The 14,100-nt window shown below is 40.3% G+C and overlaps 1 protein-coding gene across 1 annotated transcript; it reads left to right on the top strand.

The window, feature by feature from the left end:
- The first annotated feature begins 408 nt into the window (after positions 1 to 408).
- LOC121509118 lies at positions 409 to 12,626 on the top strand. The gene is made up of 19 exons (XM_041786353.1): positions 409 to 869; positions 1,339 to 1,497; positions 2,294 to 2,412; positions 2,492 to 2,675; positions 3,267 to 3,379; positions 3,461 to 4,670; positions 6,056 to 6,180; positions 7,545 to 7,803; positions 8,041 to 8,168; positions 8,270 to 8,366; positions 8,478 to 8,600; positions 8,890 to 9,062; positions 9,324 to 9,421; positions 10,860 to 10,987; positions 11,213 to 11,393; positions 11,571 to 11,715; positions 12,152 to 12,228; positions 12,453 to 12,499; positions 12,582 to 12,626. Exons 1-17 carry the CDS (start codon positions 455 to 457, stop codon positions 12,224 to 12,226), a joined length of 3,732 nt encoding a protein of 1,243 aa, XP_041642287.1. The 5' UTR covers positions 409 to 454; the 3' UTR covers positions 12,227 to 12,228; positions 12,453 to 12,499; positions 12,582 to 12,626.
- The last annotated feature ends 1,474 nt before the right edge of the window (positions 12,627 to 14,100 follow it).

Raw genomic sequence — 14,100 nt, 5'->3', positions numbered from 1 at the left:
CTGATGTATTTTATCAAGTCCCTTAGTGATCTATAACTTGCATCAAATAAATTGATAATACAATTAATGATATCAAATGTATATCAAATGTATAAAATATAACCCTGAGAAAACCAGAAATGAAATACTGCAGGACAAGCAGGCCTGCAGATTAAGGTCTACCAGAGGGTAAGATAAAAACTTGAATAGATTATCACCAATATGAGTGCAAGTAACAAATGTGTGTTGTGCAAATTTCAGAATTATTATCCTTGTTCACCTTTCATGCACAAAAAAACCTGTGAAAACAAAATCCTGTGCGGTTGAAGTTTCACTCTTATTATTTTTTTTACCGTCTGTGCACTTCCAGCGTTTTGATTGGTCCATTCCTGATTAGGCCTGCCCTTAATTTCTCTCTATCATGTTCAGGTGACGTCTCTAAACACGCGTGAGCAAATAGCATCAACTATCTAGGATGTCTCGCAAACGGAAAAGAGCAATAATTGTTCTTCTAGTATCGGTAACCCTATATGTTTCCACGTTACAAGTAACCCATTCAGTCAGTCTCAGACAAAAGGAGGATGACTTAAGGACTTACCAGCATGAAAAGCCAACAGTTCACAGGTGGGAAAGGATTGAAAGTCACCCCGACTTCGAGCAGCGGGATTTGCGTTGGGTTGAACATGTTATTAAGCGTCCACAACTGCGCCAAGCTAACCAACCTGATATCAGCGAGCTTCGGCCAGTCCCGGAATATAAAGTAAATAAACCGGACGGAAATGACAGGAGCTTCGCGCTTAATGGCTCCTTTTGGACAATTGGTGAAATCAGCCCACTGTCATGGTCTTCCTCTTCCAGCTCCAGAGATGGATATCAAGCAGATTCTACGGGTAAGCTAATGGATGCATAAAAATATACAGCACCTGTTGATTGCTCTGATCTTCACTTTATATAAAAGCTGGTTCAAAATGGACGTAGTGAAAAACTGTTCATGCACTTCAAATGACATAACTTGTGCCAAATTTGTGCTGAAGACCAAAAATGCTGACAATTATGATTTTATTCATGTTTTTGTGTGTGGAGCTGCAAAGAAACAGGCTTTCCATGACCTAATGCCTACAAAATGGCCACTAATTCTCCCGCACCTCATAGCCTGCTTATTAATTGCATTGTGGGTAATGTTGACGCTATAGGTTTTGCAAGACAAGAATGCTTGTAATCCATAAAATGAGATTACTGTTGGTTAGATTAACAGAAGTTTTCATGTATTTACCTGTTTATTTAGAGCCAGAGTTCTGACAGGAAACAGCAGAGGATTTAACAAACTGCCCCTTTTTGACATGTTGTTTTATCCCCCAGGTTTTGATGGGGTCAAGGGGAAAGTTTTGGGCCCATCGTTGGACGCAAGCCCACTCTACAAGACTTGGCAGACCATGAGGCCTTTGGTGCACTGCGATAATAATGTCATGACCTTCACAGCATCTGGAGGAGGACTCCCACACCTGTTAGTTGACAGAGGTAAGATGTGTGAAGATTAGAAAGGTGCTTGTGGACTTTGGATCAATCCGATTTTGTCAACAGGCTCTTATTGAATGTGCAAGAATAGGGATTTTTTAAAAATCATTTATTTCAAGTAAAAGAACCAGGGGCGCATAAAAGAACTAATTATCTATTTCAACCCAATGATGATGGTAAATATAATCTGAATTTAAAATTTTTATGGGCATGGCAGTGTTTTTCCCATTATATGAAGAAGAAATGTGGACAACAGCATCAGTTCAAGATTTTGTATACAAGCCAGGCTAGGTAAAGTGTAGTCTTTGTGTTGGACTGAAGAGTTTTTATCTTTTTTTAGCTGCTAGTAAGCCTTTTCTTCTTTTCATATCCATATTTCTATAAACTATTAAAAATGTTCATACTTGGGGTACTGATGGTCTAATGGCTAGGTCGTGCCCCATGTGCCTGGTTCAAGTCCAGCCTGCGGCTCCTCCGTATGTCTTTCCCAAACTCTCTGGTCCCTGTTTCTGTCTCTATCCAGTCCTCCTCTCTAAAATAAAGGCATTAAAAGCCCCAAAGTATATCTTTAAAAAACACTCAGACTTCTGATTTTGTGTACGCTACAGAGTAAAACTCCAAAGGTATTAGGGATGCACATTTAAGGAAAATATTCAAAGCTTCATTTTTTAAAAATTAGAGCCAATTTATGTCTACTTATTTGTCTAACCTAACTCTTACCAAAATTGTTTTTTAGCTGATAAACAATTGCGTTATAGCAACTCTAAAACGAGCTGGTCAACCCTTTCTGTCTTATTAGGAGCAGCCTCTCCCATCTCCCCATTCCACCTACCCCCGTACTGTGGTTACTCAGTGAGGACAACATGGAGTGACCTTGAGATGATGGTGCCTTATGATGCATGTTACATCACGCAAGAGGTACCAGCAGCTGTTTTATAATCCCAAGAGTGGTCATTTTGTTCTGTGCACATTAACCCCTTATTTATTTCCTTGTCAGAATGGCAGTTATGTGTTGCCCCTGTTGTGGGGAGGAAGCCCTCTGAAGCTCTCCTGCCCAGTGCAAGTGTCCACTCCTGCTCCCTCTTCCTCACACTCGGCCCCTTCAGTCTTCTGCTCCCCCTATGGCATTGGAGTTCAGATACCATGGCAGGAACAGGACATGCCCATGATGGGAGTCATAGGTATGTTTGCGCTCCTGCTTTTTTTTTCTTAACTTGAGCATGAAACTTTATTGTTGTGCTTGAAGTGCTAAGGAATGAAGTATTTTTTGTAAGATAGCCAAGTAGTTGGCATTGCACAGGCTCCTTGGACAAAGCCTGTTTTCCCATTGTTTTTGGATTATTGAAAATAAGCTCTGTGGCTGAAAAGATTTTGACACTTTTATGTGTTGTTCATTAAGATAATATTCACAAATTAATGCTACTTTCATAATTTTTGAAAAGCAAATGCAATTGGCTCAAGTAAAGACCTAATTTTAGGCTACAAAGGAATTACAACTCAGACAATATTCAGCATCACCACAACAACAAACCTACCAACCCTTATTTTGTACCCTCACCTTTTCTGTAGAAGATTTTCAAATCTCATGACAACTTTGTTGTTTTTGTTGAGCTCTGAAAGCAGTTAAACTTGAATTCAGAATCCCCCCCCATGTTTTAAACTGCACAGTTCAAACTGTATGGATGTAATGATCCTTTAATGCACAAGAAAATTCTTAGTCCTTTCTGCAGCCCTGAATGTGACTATGAAAGCATTTGTGATCTGCTTTACAGTGAATGGAGCCCTAAGTCCATTTGTGTCTGCTGACTGTGCGTACCCCATCCACTCCCATCCTGGACAGCTTGCCTTCTTCATCTCCACTACTGCTCTCTGTATCACCACTGAAGTAAGTTATTTTGCTTAAAAGACATTTGTAGACTCCTTACTTACACCAACATTTTTGTTATGTGATTTTTTTATTTTCCAGGATAGCCTTCAACTCAAGCTTATATTAGATGACAAGGGATACATCCTCTCCTGTCCAGTCAATCCTCAGATTCTCTATGTTCCCTCTCCCCCTTCATCTCCTCCTCTGGCTCCTGGTGACCCTCAGTCTCCCTATTTACCAGGTCATGTTAGTCCTCCTCCCACCTCCCCTCCACCACCTCCTCCTCAACCTCCAACTCAGGGGCAGATTGCTCAGCTTCCTGAACACCCCTACAACCCCTACCCCGGATTCCATTACCACCAGCTTCCCCAGGTCTATCCTCCTGGCCCACAGCCTGCCCACCCCCCTCGACCCACTCCTTACAGTCCACCTGGGTCACAGCCAGAGCTCTCTATCCAACCCTCTGAGCCTGGAAAGCTGCCCCTTTCTCCTAGAGGGTTCTCAAAATCCCCTCCCCATTCTCACCAGACAACTGAAATACCAGATATTGGCCATAATCAATATCCATCAGGTGGGTATTACCCTTATGTGCCATTTTACTACCCGACTGTGACCCCTGCTCCAACCCCTACAACCAAAAAAACTCAGGCTAATAAAGTTCCTCCATCTACCCAGCCACCCCAACCTCCAGCACATCCTTACTACCCTCTGTATTATCATCAGATCCCCCACTATTCTGAACCAGCTGCCCAAGCACCTGCTTCTCTCCAGCCTAGTCCACGATCTTACCCACCTCCCTCGCCTCCAAAACAACCTCAAGAGCCATCACAGCACCTAGTCGATCCATTTTATCCACCTGCCGCTTATAGTTCCTACTATCATTATATGCAGTGGTATCACATGAAACCAGGTCTCGACCAAGTCTCCACTTCCACTCCCTCCTCACCTTCAACCATCGCAACTAAAGTTTCCAAACAGCCTCATCCTCAGATTCCAGAATCTCCACCACCAACCTGTCCCCCATTTAGCCACACCATATGCAGCTACTACCCCTACACCTATTATCCCTATTACCATCTTCCCTATCCACTATATTACCAGCCACCTTACCCCCCTGTGCCCCAGTATCCTCAGATCCCACCACCAAAAACCACCAGCACCACCACTACTACTACAGCTTCTACCACCACAAGTTCTACAACCTTAAGTCCACCCAAGCCCACTCCACAGACACCCCATCTTCAGTGTCTGGTGGGGAGGATGGTTGTTTTTCTTCCCTTTGCTCACCCAGACTCCATCCAGGTCAGAGGTAGGTGTTGGTATCAGTAAGAGCTCTTTTTTTCTAGGTAGTACGGATTTTCCCTTTTTTTTTTTTTTTAAAGCAAGACAGTTGTGACTCATCATTTGTGTATATCCATCTTTGTAACTGTACTGTAGCTATTTTAGCAGCAGTTCTCTGGGGGTGGCAAAGTTGATATGTCTGCTTTTTTCTCAAACTTAAATATGCCTCTTAGCTCTTGTATAGACTTTAGATATTTCTTTAGACTTAAGTTTTCTCTCGGTTTTTCGAGAACTGTCTTTTGATTATAACCTTCACTTATCTAATAAAATATCCCAACATTCACAGGATGGCTTGGCAGAAAATTTGGTACTGCTTTTGGTGATTTTCTGGTTTCTCTTTGAGTGCCAGCTCTAGGTTGAATTTTTTGTCTTAAGTGAATCATTGAGTGACTGCTGAGTGTATTGCCTTGAAATTTGTCATATTATAACTCTTAAGGATGGGTGGCAATAACTTTGATTCCATACCTTTTCATTAGATACCTTAAATTGAATATGTCCAGTGCTTTAGTTTATAATTAAATCCTTTCAAACCCCATATGCACATATGACATATGCACCTTGTGACTTTCAAACTGATTACAAGTGCATTTTTTTTCTCTCTGTTAACTTTAGTGACTGCTCCCACATGAATTCAAACCCATGTTAGTGTACATGTATTGGTAGCTTCTAAGTAACACCCATTGTGCTTAGATCAGCTTTACCTCCAAAGTAAAAAGAATATTGTTACTTACAAGCCTCAGTGGAGTTTGCAAACAACCCCACATGAAACCTAGGCAGGTTTTCATGTGTTTTGCACTCAAGAAAGGCTTCTGTCTACCCACTATGCCATAAACACTGATCGTTGGAGGGCTGTAGTGATGATTGTCCTTCCTGAACTTTGTCCACTCAGGATCTCTGGAGCTCAGTCAGTGACCATCAGGTTCATGGTCACTTCTCTTGCTATGGCCCTTCTCCCCTGATTGCTAAGATTTATGAGGCGGCCTGCTCTTGGAAGAGTCCTGGTTGTGCCAAACTTCTTCCGTTTTAGAATTCTAGAGGCCACTGTGCTCTTGGGAACCTTCAGCGCAGCAGACATTTTTTCACAGCCTTCAATAATTCTGTCTCTGAGCTCTGCAGGAAGTTCCTTTGACGTCATTGCTTATTTTTTGCTCTGATATGCATTGTCAGCTAAGGCCTTCTATAAAGAGATGTGTGCCTTTCCATATTATTTCCAATCAATTTAATTGACCCCAGGTGGACTCCAATCAAGGTGTAGAAACATCTCAGTAAAGATCCAGAGAAATGGGAGGAACCTGAGCTAAATTTCAAGTGTTTTGCAAAGGGTCTGAGTAATTATGTTATTTCTTACATTAGACCAGAAGAAGTTGTGGCTTTTCCTGTCCAGTGTTCCTCCAAGGTGTGGGTACGCGCTGCAGGTTGCTGAGGGCCCTGGGGTGTTCCTTCACTCTCCACTGCCTGCCTGCCACAGCCAGCAGAGGGTGAGAGACTTTTATGTTTGTCACTCAACTCAGATAAGTCATTCAGATGTCACTGCTTTACTATAACCATGTTGTTGTTGTTTTTTTTAAATTATTGCAATTTTTACTGATATAACAGGATGTAGCTGTTGTAGCACTATAAAAATCCCAAATCACAGTAGCCAAATATAGCCAAAGAGGATCAGTATCCTTTATGTAAAAATGTAAAAAGTGGATACCGTCTGACTCTTATTTAAATGATCATAGTGACAATGCAACAGCTGAACTTGACGTTCAACGTTTGGATCAATATACAGTGCTTAACAAATTTATTAGACCACCACCCAAAGTAAGGTTTATGCCACAACTGCCCTAAATTAACAGCATCAGTAATTACCAAAATCATTTTTTATGTTTCTGCAATGGTTAATACACCAATATGTAGAAGCTCTTTAACCCAAATGATATTTTTAACGCTAAAATATAATTATTATTGCTATCCATGAATTTTCAAATTCACTGATTTACAAAAAACACCTGAAAAAATAGTAAAGCACATTATTATTTCTTGATTAATATGTAAAATTATAGTTATTTACTTGCATTCCTGAACAGAAAAATTAGTTTTAGTGGTTGAATATTATGCTTGATTAATTTCTGACTTCTCAGAGAAGCCCAGTGAGCCAGCTCAAATTTTGGTGAATTCAGTTTGAAATCCCTCATTCCTGTTCAAAATGGTAAAACATGGAGAGCTCACTGAAAATGAAAGAGTCCGCATTAAAACACTTCATGATGCTGAATGGTCTTTGAGACAAATATGACAGGTGGTCTAATAAATTTGTCAAGCACTGTATAAGAAACCTCAATTAGTAATTATACTATTTCCAATTAGATCAAAAGGAAGGAAAAAACACAATTTAGTAGTTGCTTGGTTTAGCATGCTGATGTTTTCAAGGTAAGGGTTTTATTTTGAAGTGATGTATTGTTTGATCATTTTTTATATGTAGATTGGTGGTTAAAAAAAAACAAAAAACATTTTTAATGTGGTCAAACATGGTGAGACTTGTAATAACAAAATGATCTTTGATTTGCTGATGCAGGTGGCTTAAACTACTTGGACTGTCCTTACAGCAGTTTATGACACCACTCTTGCTTGTATATAAATCACAGACCAGCCTTTCTTTCCCAGCAGCCTGTTTTTACGACCAATCCCATATGGACTATATGCAACATTTGCTCTGCATACATCGGTGCTGGGTTAAGTTTTTGCTTCTCAGTGCAACCCAACTTTTAAGAACTCAGTTTTTTTTACTTGCTGGGACAAACTTGGAGAAAATTTTTAATGCATGTTCATTCTGACTTTATGGATTTCTCTATCTCTTTAGACTCCCACTACCATTTCCTTACCCTTAAGGTTTTGGGACCTTTCTTTGGGCCAGTATAGGACTCTGGACTTGCAGTGCCCTTATAAAACTGCCCCTAAAACTCCTGCACTAACTCCTCCAACACCACCCCCTACCCTCCCAGACCACACCAAGAGCAAGCCTCGTCTGCCTGTCATCCCAAAGCCTGAAGTCTTCTGCTACTCCCATCAGATGAATGTGGAGCTCCCCCCTGGTCCCATCTCTGAAATTGTTGTTAAGGGTGTGTATGTGCTTGTGTTTTCTCATATATTTTCGGGGTGCATATGGTTGCCATCATCTCTGCATGGGTTGATATTTAACATGGTTCAGGGGGCCCCTGTGGGGGTGGGAAAAAGGTAGGCCTGTTTTTTATTTTCACAAGGTAACACTGAAACTTTGATTTGTTAGATTTCATTTTGCCATTTTAACTCTCTAAATGAAAATAATTAATTGCATGGTTCAACATGAACTTTTTCAGACATCAGAGGGAATCAGATGAACCTTCAGGATGCCCCAAAGCTCTGTGGGTATTCTGCAAAAAAAGGCAAAGATGGCAAAGTCCGTTTAAGTTTGCAGTTGCATTCACGCTGCCACATGAGCGTGCAGGCAAGTATTGACTCAGATTTCACACTGAGCATTTGACCTTTTGGTATGAATGACCATTTTCTGTGCCCATTTTCTCTCATATAAACATGTTTCTCTAAAAGGGTAAAATGTATGTCATCACTGTCTACTACATGACAGTAAATGGGAGACGGGAGGCTCAGTTTTCATGTCCAGTGGTTATCCGAACATCTGGACAAGGTAAAAAATGGATTTTATGTTGACACCTCTGAAAGTCTTTGGATTTTCTCCTGACCCTGAATTGAGAGTTATTTTAACCATGGGCATGACATTTGTTGTACTGTCCCTCAGAGTGCAAACTTCCCAGCGAACAGCATCTTCCCTGCGGACATGGCTCTGTATCCCAGCCACAGTGCCTCTCTATGGGCTGCTGCTTCAACAAGCAACCCCCTGCCTGCTTCTACCCCATGGACGGTGAGCTGCAGTTTAACCCCCACTGGCATTTTCATGCCAGTTGGCTGAGCACAGTTGATCTGCTCTAGCTTTGGAAATATAAAACACTAAGGCTGCTACAGATGTGTGAAGAGGCACATTTTAGAGCCTGTATAGCATGATTCCAACTAGCCGTGACACAGAATATGGGAAGGGTAAAATATAACTTGGGTCTCCTTGTCAGTTGCCTGCAGAGATTACAGACCTTTTTATTCCTCCGATATTCACATAACTGTGCTTGTGTATCTACCTGTGTGTTGTCTTCTTTCAGAGTGCACTATTGACCGCCACTTTGTCTTCTCGGTGCCTACCTCCCTCACTGAGCCCCCTCTGTCACCTGCCCTGCTTGTTGCTGCTGGTAACTCCACCTGCAAACCTCAGAGGGTGATGTCTGACTACGCCTTATTCAAGATCCCCATGGATGGCTGTGGGACACGCAGAGTGGTAATGAGTGGGCACATAAGTGGACAAAAATAATGAAGCAAGAGCTGCTTTTCTTTTCTGGAGTTTGGATTTAAGATTCTCTCTAGTGAAATTATTGTTTTATTCTTATTGTCAGTAAATCCACACAAAGACAAATAAATCAAACCTACGTTGAAAACAATTTCCCATGGAGCAAAATTACCTGAGCTGATGTGTTTGGGTCATCCAAGGTTTTTCATTGCACATATACTTAATTCTGTTTTTTTGATCTCATCCTTGCAGATGGTGGGGAAAACTATAATCTACATGGTGGAGGTCATCAGTAAGGTTCAGACAATCAGCCTCAACTACGGCACAATAACAAGGGATTCTCCTGTCAGGTCAGACAAGGATCATGAAAAAAAATCAGATCCAAACAAGGCTATTTTCCTACTTTCTAGTTTAATTATTCATGTAAAGCCACATCGCTGACAAGTCCAAATAAACATCTCATTTCAGAGGCAAAAAAGTAGAAATTAAAACCTTAAATTACTTGTAATGATTTAAAAACCTGCAGATGGGGCAAGAATATTCACTTGCTGAGTATACTTGGATAAGATGTACTCACAAATTTGTTTTGGAGATTTTTTTCCCCCTATTTGAAGCCTTTGGTTCTCAACTGGTGGGTTGCAAAGCCATTTTCATTCCCATGCCTGGAAAAAAGCATGCGACACAGTCTTTATTTTGCTTTTATTTTAGGGATAGTGTTTATTGGGACCTGTCTGGTGAATGTGGCTTATAATGATCATAATGAGATGCTTGTGACAAGAAATTAGACAAAATTTTTTAAAAATGAATAAAATTAAACACTTCTCAGGATTGAATATTTTGCAGTGATCCATTTGGTTTCAGAATATAAGTTCTGGCTGAATTAATGATTACTTTTAATGATTGATTAAGTTGAATGATTAGGTTTAGTTTTATTTAGGTTTAACCTTTGATAACAATTTTCTTGCAAATTTTTTAGTGCTGAATAAGACATGGATATATTAGATTAATATAAAGAAATTGTGGCAATGATGTTTGAGTTACTATACTTGTGCTTCAGATTATGCCATGTTTATCTAGTCCAGCATTTTTATTGTGGAAATGTCCTTAACATTTGTCTCCTCTAACAGTGAACTCAGAAAACTGTCACCATCCTGGGATACTGCCTGTCCTCCTGCAGGTTCTACTAGGCAGCTTTAAGTTTAGGTGTGAAGTGGACATTAGAGTAGTGTTTGTCCTGCTTGGCTGAAAACAAATTACATTAAGCCCAGCAATTCTAAGTTTGTAGTTAACTGAGCTGTTGTACCAAGCAGGACCAGAACTGTGAGTAGAAAACAGAAACGTCAAATTGTGAGTCAAAGTCTGCTCTAGGTAGCGCCATGGGGAGCTACAGTCATAGTTCTCAGTCGTGTCAATATTTGTCTAAAAGAGCCCATTACAATTGCTCCATAGTTTTACATCAAGATTCTTTACATTTTTTTAAATGCAACAATGGACCATAAAGAAATTAAAACAGACTTTGATAGTGTGCTGTATATTTCACCACCCTACTATATTCTCAACAGAAATGTTATTTTATGAGGCCAGCTTCTACTCTGCCTCTGATTCTCTTTGCAAAATTATTTTTCATAGAGTAGATATTGTGTCCAGTAGAATAAGGTGCCACTTGTCATTTCTCTCTTTATCTGCATTGCTTCTTTATTTTCACATTCAAAAAATGAAGGTAGAAATGGCAGAAAATCACAGTACTGCATAGATTTTTTTTCATTTTGTTTCCTGATTTGCTCTCAGGTTGTTGGTGGAGTGCCGGTTTGTGCCAAATACTCTTCTAAGTGTCAGCTACATGGTCAAAACTCCCACTCTTGGGCCTGAAGTTCAGACCCAGGGGATGTTTGGAGTTCAGCTCAGGATCGCCAAAGGTAGGTGGTCTTTTTGTAAAGCTACTACCTACTTTATGTATTAACTTGAAATAATAATTTTCTGTCGGTGAGTCTCTGGGCAAAGTATTATGCCAGCCACGTTGAACAATAAATTTTCACTTTATCAAATATTTTATCAACCTGTGAATGCTTCAAAACAGAACCCTGGCATAGATTTACCTGTGGTTCAGGTGACAACATGCTCTTATCCAATACACCTCCTAGACGCCACATACAGCAGCTATCACCCTCAGTATCACCAGCCCCTGCAGATGCTGCTAGGGAAACCCCTCTACTTGGAAGTACGACTACTCAACTCCCCAGATCCAAATTTGGTGCTGCTGGTTCACTTCTGTGTGGCCTATCCCCGCTCTGGCAAAGCTGTGTGGCTGCTGCTTTACAACGGGTATGACAAAGCATTTCTAATGTGAAAAAATATGCTGTGCTCACTGCAGAAGTAAACAAAACTTCCCATAAACACTATATTTTAGTATTTGTTTTCATTGAGAGGGGATATTAAGGGAAGGATTATTCAGGTACTTAGTGATGTCTAATTAGCTAACTGATTTGTTTTTACTCCTAGATGCCCTAATCCCTTGGACCCAGCATCGCAGCAGGCTGTTCTGTTTGATCCTCCACCACCCTCTCCACGGGCCCAGACCCGTCGCTTCACTGTCAGCACCTTTCAGTTCCTGCCGGATGGTGAGTTCAAGGACTCAGATGAGGAGGTAAGGTTGACAGAAGCCCTTCAGTTCTAGAAATAATGCTTTAACCACAATTTGACTTTGTTTTTTCTTCATGATTTATAAACATTTAACAGTAATGTTAATTTCATTTACATCTTTCAGAGATTTTTAGTCTTACATTTGACAAGAAACACACTCATAGGGAAAGCTCTGTCTTCATTTGTGCTTTTTCTCTTTGTGCAAAATCCCACTTTTCTCCTGCGGCATGGACTCATAGTCCATGAAACACTAAACCAGTGACAGCTGTATCTGTGAATCTCTTGTGTCAGCATTCATTACTTGAAGACGTGGAAAGGCCATTTTGTTGGCTGCATACTCTGGCCAATTCTCAATTTGCAACAGCTGTTTGTCATAGTACTCTGCACGCTCCAATACTGGACACTACATACAATCCTGCTGTACTTGTACCTCCTCCCAGATATACTTCATGTGTTCAACTGAAATCTGCTCACCCCAGGATGGGCCCTGTGTCGAGGGATGCTTTGGCCAGTGACAGTAAGAACAGCGAACACTCTGTCCTCATATTACCCTCCACACTCTTTTCAATTCTGGAAGATCACATGAAAACACCCATGAAAGAGTCCCATTACAACACTCTTGACTGCAGACAGCCTGAGAGCCAGCAGTGGCTGCAGTTCCACATGACAGAAGGACAATGATTTAGTAATGAGGAGTGTCCTGAATTATTTATCAAGACTGATCCATTTCCTGTTTTCCAGTTACACCATGGAAGAGGCTTCAAGTTGGTGTGGGAGATGATGATCTGGTATGCAGTAATGATGTGTTTAGCTCATGTTTAAACACAGAGAAGTTACATTTCAATGCTGACAATGACTTCTACTTTTCAGGCTTGACATCATCCCTTGAACCATCAATAAAAGTTCTTAAAAGAGGCTGAGCGTATGTTTTTGTTCCTAAACCCGCAGCCACAAAGTTTAACTGCAGGAAGTGGCACACCATCAAAATGTGGGAGGCAGCATTGTTTACAGGAACATTTGGCCCTTGTGGACTGGGCATCAGAGGTTTATGGCAATACAAGAATAACAGAGATAAGGTGGTTTTACATATAGCCGATGATCCATAGGACAGGGAAATGAGGTGCAGCACATCAGTACCGTTACTGCACATGTAATGAAGCTTCAGAATATTTCCTGCCGGCCCTGGCGTCGCAGTTACAACCAGATACAGTGGATTGTGGGTGCAGAGAATACAATGAGCTTCTATGTGACTATTATTTCTTGTATGATCTACAATATTCCTTTGCGCAAATAAAACAAACCTTGAGTTGTTATGAGGTAACTTGGTTTAAGCAAATATAGAAAATGAAACAAATCAGTTGAGCATTTCTAAGGTATTTATTCTATGTCAAACCTGAAGCACACAGAGCAAGACCTGCTAAATAGGCTCCTGTTATGACAATAAGTAATACTGGTACTTAGATTTTCTCTAAAAATGACCACCCAGAACAAGTGCAAACCATTCACCACAGAGTGCAGTAAACCTTGGCTTTTGGCTTGGCTGGGGCAAATTCCCACTGTTCAAATCCAACCAAGCTGTTTGTAATCCAATCAAGCACAGGGCAGCTTTATTTAATTTAAAGTTCAACCGATTAAGCAGAATGTAATGGTTTAAGATAAGCGTGGGGGATTTTAGTTCACATTTGAGACTGTTAATAGATGTTCAAAATGATCTGGCTCTGTCTAAAGCTAAAACTGCCTCCTAACGTCTCAGAAGCTCACAATTTATGACCACATTTCTAACCTTAAATGCCAAGGTTTTTTTTTTTGTCTTTTTCAGGCTAAGCAGCTGCAGAGACTCAGGAAATCACTGCTCTACAATAAGTACTTCAATACATATCCATTTTACATTTTCTTTTGTTGTTTTTTTTTTGTTTGTTTGTTTTTTTTTTTAGGTCAGACTTAAGCTGGACTGGTAGATTGCTTTATGTTGTTAGAGCAATATCTTCCCTTGTACATTTTGAAATGTTCTTGAGTATTTTTAAGCAACTTCATGGAGCCCTACATGCATGGCTTAGTTTCATTTTACTCCATTTTTTGTGATGAGTACATGTTAGCAGTTTTTTCAAAATCCTAAAATAATTCTTATCTTGGAAAATAAGCACCAATTTTCCCTTGACAGTGCTTTAATTTCACTGATTTCTGGATATTTAGAGAAATTAATTCAGAGCACAGGAAAACCAGCTATGTTATCTTGAAATATCAACATAACTGAGTAGAGATCTTAAGAAACTTCTCTGTACTATGATAAATCAGTAGAATATAATGTATGACCAGGCTGCAAAATTACATTTTCTCAAATTACTGTAGTTAAGTAGCTTTTATCTGTACCTGTACTTTTGTGCGGTTT

This window comes from Cheilinus undulatus, linkage group 4, assembly GCF_018320785.1.
Source record: "Cheilinus undulatus linkage group 4, ASM1832078v1, whole genome shotgun sequence".
Classification (NCBI taxonomy): Eukaryota; Metazoa; Chordata; class Actinopteri; order Labriformes; family Labridae; genus Cheilinus; species Cheilinus undulatus.
This window is presented reverse-complemented; position numbering and strand designations above follow the sequence as displayed.

Coding starts and splice junctions, on each gene's coding strand:
- LOC121509118 (XM_041786353.1), top strand. CDS start 455: ATGTCTCGCAAACGGAAAAGAGCAATAATTGTTCTTCTAGTATCGGTA. Junction 2,413..2,491: donor CATGTTACATCACGCAAGAG/GTACCAGCAGCT, acceptor TTTCCTTGTCAG/AATGGCAGTTATGTGTTGCC. Junction 3,380..3,460: donor CTCTCTGTATCACCACTGAA/GTAAGTTATTTT, acceptor TTTATTTTCCAG/GATAGCCTTCAACTCAAGCT.